The 7,956-nt window shown below is 42.2% G+C and overlaps 1 protein-coding gene across 2 annotated transcripts in view; it reads left to right on the top strand.

The window, feature by feature from the left end:
• The first annotated feature begins 4,741 nt into the window (after positions 1–4,741).
• Positions 4,742–7,956, top strand: part of DCDC2 (doublecortin domain containing 2) — a 158,410-nt gene continuing 155,195 nt past the window's right edge. Inside the window, exons 1-2 of one of the 2 annotated variants that reach the window (XM_024751993.1) lie at positions 4,742–5,155; positions 7,856–7,882. In XM_024751993.1, the coding sequence (XP_024607761.1) occupies positions 4,863–5,155; positions 7,856–7,882 (320 nt within the window). In that variant the 5' untranslated portion in view covers positions 4,742–4,862. The remainder of the gene's footprint in view (positions 5,156–7,855; positions 7,883–7,956) is intronic. The other variant, XM_024751994.1, reaches the window with a different exon arrangement.

Below are 7,956 nucleotides of genomic sequence, written 5' to 3'. Positions count from 1 at the left end.
TAGTCTTCCATGTTGGTACATGTTGGTGTACGCTGTTGAGTTCATTTTCACCGCTGTATATGGTGTTCTACTGTCTGTTATCTATTTATTTATCCATTCTGTTGTTCTTCCACATTTGGATTGTCTCTTTTCTTAATATGAGAAATACTTCTATACACTTTCTTGTAGATGTCTCCTGATGCACCATGTGCAGGAGTTTTTCTAGGGTATTTACAAAGTAGAAGAAATGCTGGTTCTAAGTGGTTGTTCTAGGTTATAGTCTCACCAGTGGTGGATGAGAGTTCCTGTTGCTTTCCATCCTCGATGACTTTGGTTTGTCATATCTCAATTTTTGCCAATCTGGGGGCAAAATCTTGGAGGTTTTAATTAGAATTTCTCTGATTTCTAATGAAGCTAAACATCTTTTCATATGTTTATTGCTAATTTAGATTTCCTCCTTTGTTAAGAGGCTGTCTGAATCTTTTGCCCATTTATGTTTATTTTTTTTATTTTTTGCGGTACGCGGGCCTCTCACTGTTGTGGCCTCTCCCGTTGCGGAGCACAGGCTCCGGACGTGCAGGCTCAGCGGCCATGCCTCACGGGCCCAGCCGCTCCGCGGCATGTGGGATCTTCCTGGACTGGGGCACGAACCCGCGTCCCCTGCATCGGCAGGTGGACTCTCAACCACTGCGCCACCAAGGAAGCCCTCTTTTGCCCATTTAAAAAGTTGAGTTAGGGTTTTTTTCTTTACCTTTTTGCATACTGAATAGTTCATATATTCTCAGTAAGTAGTCCTTTATTGGTTATATATTTTATAAATATCACCTCCTAGTTTGTGGCTTTTTTTTTTTCTGTTTTTGGTTTCTTTCTTTGAACATAAATTCTTAATTTTAATCCTTATTTATTTATTTATGTTTTATTTTTGGCTGTGCTGTACAGCATGCAGGATCTTAGTTCCCTGACCAGGGATCGAACCCATGCCCCCTGCAGTGGAAGTACAGAGTCTCAACCACTGGACAACCAGGGAAGTCCCCTTAATCCATATTAAATCCCAAATCATAATCATCTGATTTTCTCCCTTAATCTATAACATGCGGAATTAAATTAATGGCTCTTTCTAATGTCAAATCAACTTTGCATTCCTGGCATAAATCCAATTTAGTTATAGTATATCTTCATGGTAATTGTTTCCTAGTATTTAGCTTAGAATTTTTGCATTTATGTAATTTTCATTTTATATTGTCCTTGCAAGATTTTGGTATAAAAGTTATGCTAGCTTCTGAAAGATTTGGCGTTAGACTGAAATTATAGTTCCTTAAATGTTTGGCAGAAGTCACCAGTGAAATCGCCAGTGAAGTCATTTGGGTCCTGTTAGTTGTTTTTGTTTTAATCAGATTTGGGAAGTTATTTATGTTTAAGATTATGTCCATTTCATTCTTTTTCAAGTTTATTGGCATAAAGTTGTTCATGGTATCAATCTTATTATCTTTTAAAGGTCTGTGGCATATACAGTGGCCTCTCTCGCTGCGGAGCACAGGCTCCAGAGGCGCAGGCTCAGCGGCCATGGCTCACGGGCCCAGCCGCTCTGCGGTGTGTGGGATCTTCCCTGACCGGGGCATGAACCCGCGGCCCCTGCATCGGCAGGCGGACTCCCAACCACTGCTCCACCAGGGAAGCCCGATGCTATCATTCTTTTAATTAATCTCACCAGAGTTGTGTTGATTTTATAAATCTTTTCAAAAAACCAACATTTGGCTTTGTTGATCATCTTTTCTTAATCCAGCTGTCTGTTGATGGACACTCGGGTTGCTTCTATAGCGTGGTTATTGTATACAATGCTGCTGTGAACATTGGGGGGCATGTATCTCTCGAATTAGTGGTTCTTTTAGTGTTTTGAGAAATCTCCATACTGTTTTCTCCAGTGGCTGCACCAATTTACTTTCCCACCAACAATGCACAAGGGTTCCCTTTTCTCCACATCCTCACCAACATTTGTTATTTGTGGTCTTTTTGATGATAACCATGATCAGTGTTTATCTAACTTTTCTGGCTTCTGAAATCCTTCTCCCTTTGCTGTGTTGGGATTCTGTATAACAGAGAAGAGCTCTAACACAAATTCAGCAAGCAAAAGGAGCAGAGAGAAAGACTGCAAATATATGACTATTTCTGTTGTTGTTTCTCCGCCATAGTTAAATATAGATAAGCCTGGTGCACAGGCTTCTCATTGTGGTGGCTTCTCTTGTGGAGCATGGGCTCTAGGTACGAGGGTTTCAGTAATTGTGGCACACAGGCTCAGTAGTTGTGGCTCACAGGCTCTAGAGCGCAGGCTCAGTAGTTGTGGCACATGGGCTTAGCTGCTCCACGGCATGTGGGATCCTCCTGGACCAGGGCTTGAACTGTGTCCCCTGCATTGGCAGGTGGATTCTTAACCACTGCGCCACCAGGGAAGCCCCGACTCAATTGTTACATTTCCAGGAATTTTAAACATTGTCATTGCATAAATATACAATTAAATAAATTACATTAAAAATAAAGATAATAACTACTCAAAACTCATCACCACCCCCATTTTACTATTATCTCTGAGGTTATATATCTATTGTATCTGAATGGTGGAAATAACATACATGCTACTGCACATCTCATGCTTTCAGTGACGTCAGATTGGAGCTGGAAATTGGCCTTGTTTGCACTACTTAAACTACAAAAGTTGGCAAGTGCTGTGAATCAAGGCTTTCCCCACCCTGCAAACCAGTAAACATTTATCGCCATATCACTGTCTAAGAGGCAAATGGATAAATGAGTCTGGGCTCAGGAGACAAATCTGGACTAGAGATAGTGTTGGGGGAGGCATCAGAATACAGATGTGGGGCTGCTTCATGGGCTGATGACAAGGCTTCACACTCAGAAGATCCTCATGCTTAGTTTATTGTTCTGTGGCCACCATCTTGAAATTCATAATTTTTGAACAAGAGGCCACATGTTTTTATTTTGTTCTGGGCTGGTATGGATATGGATGGTAGGGAGGTTTAGGTGGTCTGGGGGTGGCTTGATTTACTGCCTTTCATCCCTCAAAACAGGTTTTCTGTCTTATTCACCTACTTGGTAGCACATCCCCACAGATATTTTCCCCATCCATTCCCTCAACCTGTGTATTCTTCACAACCAGCTCACAAAATTTCCTTCTTCTATTTTCCCTCTGTATTGTTCTCTCCTCTTTAGTCTTCTTTTGAAAACTGTTAACTTTCAAGGCATTGATGTATTAAGTAACTTTAATAATAACATTTCTGCCCCAGATTGCAATGTCCCATACATTCGTCTCTCAGATTGGTATGACATGGTGGTTAAGGTGGTCCTGGAATCACAGAAAACTGGGTTTGAATTTTCCCACACGACCTGAGGTGAATTTCTTCTGTTTCTCTACGCCTCAGTTTCCTCATCTGAGGAGAGAGTATTTACCTCTGAAGGCTGTGAACATTAAATTAGATAATCTAATTAAATTAGATAACCTAAAGTGCTTAACACAATGCACATGGTAAGTGTTCAATTAATGGTAGTTATTAACTACCATTATGGTAGTTAACTACCATAATGGTACTTTTTATTAACACTATTTTTATTCATAGATGAAGAATTAGGAACAGCCAGTAATGAAATTTGCACATGACACATAGTAGGGACGTCTTAGGAGGAACAAAGGGAACACTGGGAGAGATGAGCTGGAAGATTTCAACTTTTTAAAGAGAATTTTCCTGCTTCCATAATATGTGTCCCACAGTAGCTTGAACAAAGCACCTCTTCACTGAAGGTCTCAAAGCTCCTCTCCCCCATCTTACCATACATCGATCCAATCTATACAAACGGCATGGATGTGGGCTCTTGGGCACCGAGAGCCACTTAGCCTTCTTGAGGCAACCTTTTCTCGGCGTAAAGCTACGAATATGGTAGGCACTTCAAAATAATAGATTTTTTTCTATGCCGCTGTATCCCCCAACTTCCAACACAGCGCCTGGCACCCAGTAGGCGTCCATTTATAGAGTGACTGCATGATAATGACTCCCAGGCTTCCCCTCCTTCCTCCCAAAACACTCACTTATCGAGTCTCTGCCGGAGGCTGCGGGCAAAGCCCGAGGGATCCAGGAGCGCGCCAGGCCTAGTGCACTGATTCCGCTCCCTGCGCGTGGCTGCAGTTGCTATGGAAACGGCGAGAAATAACAACTCCGTTCCCCCCGCGCGCCCCGGGTGACGGAGGCCCGCAGAGGCAACGGCAGCTTCAAAAGATGCCTATGGGAGCTTCGCCGCGGGGCGGTGCAGGTCATCTGGGGAGGGGGGAGGGGTCTGGGAAACTCTCTCAATGCACTTTAGGCATTTATTTCTCCGCAAAGAAAAATCTGGGCAATTCCAGCCGGAACCCTAATTACTTTGGGAACAAACAGAAGATTGAGAGGGGAGAGAGCCAGGCGAGGAAAGAAGTTTCATCACATTTATAATTTTATAATTCGTGTGTGTGTGCGTGTGTGTGTGTTCCCACCTCCCTCCCGGGCGCACGAAGTTTGCCTGTTTCAAGCCCCCCGCGCGGCTCCTGTGCAGAGGTGGTTACACCCCGATTCTGCCGGTAGCGAGTGAAACAGGTGTCGTGCGCGCACCGCGATTGCTGATTGGCTGTGCAGACTCTGGTGAAATACTTGAACGTGTCCTGCAGCTGCAGGGTCTTCGCGGGGTGAAAGCCCGGCATACGCACTTGCTTCGCCTTTACCCGTGAGCTTGTCTGTTGCCCGTTCGTTTCAGGACGCGACCCCGCGCAGCGTGTGCCGTGAGGCCGCTGGGGCAGCGGAGGTGCCTCCCCGCTGAGAAGCGAGCGGGAGCGGCGTCCGGTGGGGAAGATGAGCGGCAGCAGCGCCAGGTCCAGCCACTTGTCTCAGCCGGTCGTGAAGAGCGTGCTGGTGTACCGCAACGGGGACCCCTTCTTCGCGGGGCGCCGTTTCGTCTTCCACGAGAAGAAGGTGTCCAGCTTCGACGCCTTCCTCAAGGAGGTGACGGGCGGCGTTCAGGCGCCCTTTGGGGCCGTCAGGAACATCTACACCCCGCGGACCGGGCACCGCATCCGGAAGCTAGACCAGATCCAGACCGGGGGCAACTACGTGGCTGGGGGCCAGGAAGCCTTCAAGAAACTCAAGTGAGTCCTTCTATCCCCACCGCCCGTCATTTCAGAGGGTTCTAAGGTGGAATGGAATAACCCCCGCCCCACCCCACACCTCGGTGCGCTCAGGGGCTGTGACTGTGCGGGTTGATGCCACTCAAGGCTCCCGCTGCGGCTGGGGTCAGAGGTTGAAAGTGTGATTGGAAAAGAAAGTGCACGTACGGAGCAGTAGGAACAGACTTTAAATGTGTGTATAAGGAGTGGGAATCAAAAAAAAAAAAAAAAAGTATTCCGTGACTAGCTATTTGGAAAGAGTAACACAAATGTCATGTTAGATATTTGGCATTTTCTGTTCTGCTTTTTCTCTTTCCACTTTTGCTTGGAACCTATCATTTTATTTCATTTTAATTTTTGTTGCCGTATAGTTGATTTACAATATTGGAACCTATCATTTGAGTTTAAATGAAGACTTCTTAAAAATCACTTGGAAGTATTGTCACCCATGAAGAAAAGTGCTTTCAACCTTTCAATTCCAAGTAGAACTGACCACACCCCACTTTGTGACCCTCCTCCCACCTCCTGCACGTTTATGTTATTTCCTTAATGCTTGGAAAAGTTTACTGGCTTGCTGTATTTGTCTACATGTCTGTCACCAGGTACTTGATGGTTCAACCTTCAAGGACAGAGGTCGTTAGTGGTGCTTATCCCCAGTTCCTGGCAAGGCGCTCACTTATTGTGGGCGTTCAGTGAATCAGCAAACTGTGCTTAGGTCTCTGAAGGGAACAAAGATAAGACAGGACTCCTTGTCTTTTGGAGCTCACAATCTAACAGGAGACAGACTACATGCACACCAGTAATTTTAATGCAAAGTACAAAAGAATGAGTGCAATTAGAAAGATAGTTAAAGTTATATGGGAGTTGAGAGAAATTATTCCTCGTGGGGGTGGGTACTGTAGGACAGGTAGAATTTAATATTCCATAGGGTTTTTTTTATAGCTTTACTGAGATATATTTCACGTAACATAAACCACAGTGGTTTTTAGTATATTCCTAGAGTTTTGCCACCATCACCACAAACTAATATTAGAACATTTCCATCACTCCAAAAAGAAACCCTGTACCTTCCCAGTTTCCCCTTCTCCCCATGCTCTAGTAACCACTAATCAGTAGTGGTTAGTTTCTCTGTCTCTATGGATTTGTCTATTCTGGACATTTTATATACAGGCAGACCTCGGAGATATTGCAAGTTCTGATCCAGACCACTGCAATAAAGTGAATATTGCAATAAAGCAAGTCACAGGAGTTTTTTGGTTTCCCAGTGTATATGAAAGTTATGTTTACACTATGCTGTAGTCTATTATGTGTGCAATAATAACATTATGTCTACAAAAAAGTACATGCCTTATTTAAAAAATACTTTATTGCTAAAAAATGCTAATCATCATTTGAGCCCTTAGCAAGTCATAGTAGTAACATCAAAGATCACTGATCACAGATTACCATAACAAATATAATATAATGAACAAGTGTGAAATATTGCAAGAATTACCAAAATGTGACACAGAAACATGAAGTGAGCAAATGCTGTTGGAAAAAATGGCGCTGATTGATTTGCTCCATGCAGGGTGGCCACAAACCTGATTCAATTTGTAAAAAAATGCAATATCTGTTAAGTGCAATTATATGAGGTATGCCTGTAAAAGGAACCATACGATATATGACCTATTGTGTTTCTGTCTTCTTTCACTTAGCGTAATGTTTTCAAGGCTTATCATGTTATAGTATATATCAGTACTTCATTCTTTTTATTGTTGAATAATATTCCATGATATGGCTATACCACATTGTGTTTATCTGTTAATCAGTTGATAGATATTTGGATTGCTTCACTTTTGGCTAATATGAATAATGCTGCTATGAACATTTTCATTTCTCTTTGGGTATGTACAAGTTTTCATTATCTGGGTATGTATAAGTTTTCATTTCTCTTTGGGTATATACCTAGGAGTGGAATTGCTGGATTGTATGGTAAGTCTATATTCCATAGGTATTTCCCCCCCATAGTTTTTAATATAATATTTTAATTAAAATTCAGCTTGGGCCTCAGGATGGGAAAAAAAAACCTTTACCATAAAATCTATGCTTGTGACTTCTGATTGTGTAGAACTATTTTCCCAAGTATCACTAAAGTTATCTAATATCATCCTAGCTTGTGTAAGTTTGTTTAAATTGAGTTCTAGGAGTTCTGCTTTTTTGTTATGCCAGATGTTCTTTTTATGGGAGGTGAGGGATACATTTGGATTTAGTTTCCCTTCCCTGAAACCTCCTTTAGTATGCTTTGTCTAACTTCCTTAGAAAAGAGCCAAATGAAACTGTACTTCAAAATAACTTAGAACTTAAAGCTGAGAGTCAGGAGACTTGTGTTTGAGCTGTTTATTAGCTCTGCATCCTTGTGCAATTCACTTGACACAGCTAGTCAGTTTCCTAACGCAGAAAAGGAGCATAACCATTCCTACCTCACAGTCTTGTTGTAGAAAGTAAATGGTATGGATGTGAATGTGTTTTGTAAACAACGAAGTGTTATAAATGCAAAGTATCTCTGTGTCCAGTTCCTTTCATTATATACTTCGTTAATTTTTTAAGTTAAATAATTTTCATATGAAGCGATTTCATGGGAATGTAAATCTGCAATTCCAGACTCACTTTAATAATTCATATTCTTTTTTGTTTATTTAGTGCTACCAACTCAAAAGATAAAAACAGGTACAGTTCCAAACCAAATAGAAAGTGCACTTCAAATCACTCTTTTTATATATATATATATATATATATATATA

The sequence above is a fragment of the Neophocaena asiaeorientalis genome, unplaced genomic scaffold (genome assembly GCF_003031525.2).
Source record: "Neophocaena asiaeorientalis asiaeorientalis breed wild unplaced genomic scaffold, Neophocaena_asiaeorientalis_V1.1 scaffold165, whole genome shotgun sequence".
Classification (NCBI taxonomy): domain Eukaryota; kingdom Metazoa; phylum Chordata; class Mammalia; order Artiodactyla; family Phocoenidae; genus Neophocaena; species Neophocaena asiaeorientalis.
The sequence above is the reverse complement of the archived record's forward strand: the minus strand, read 5'-3'. Positions and strand labels throughout refer to the sequence as shown.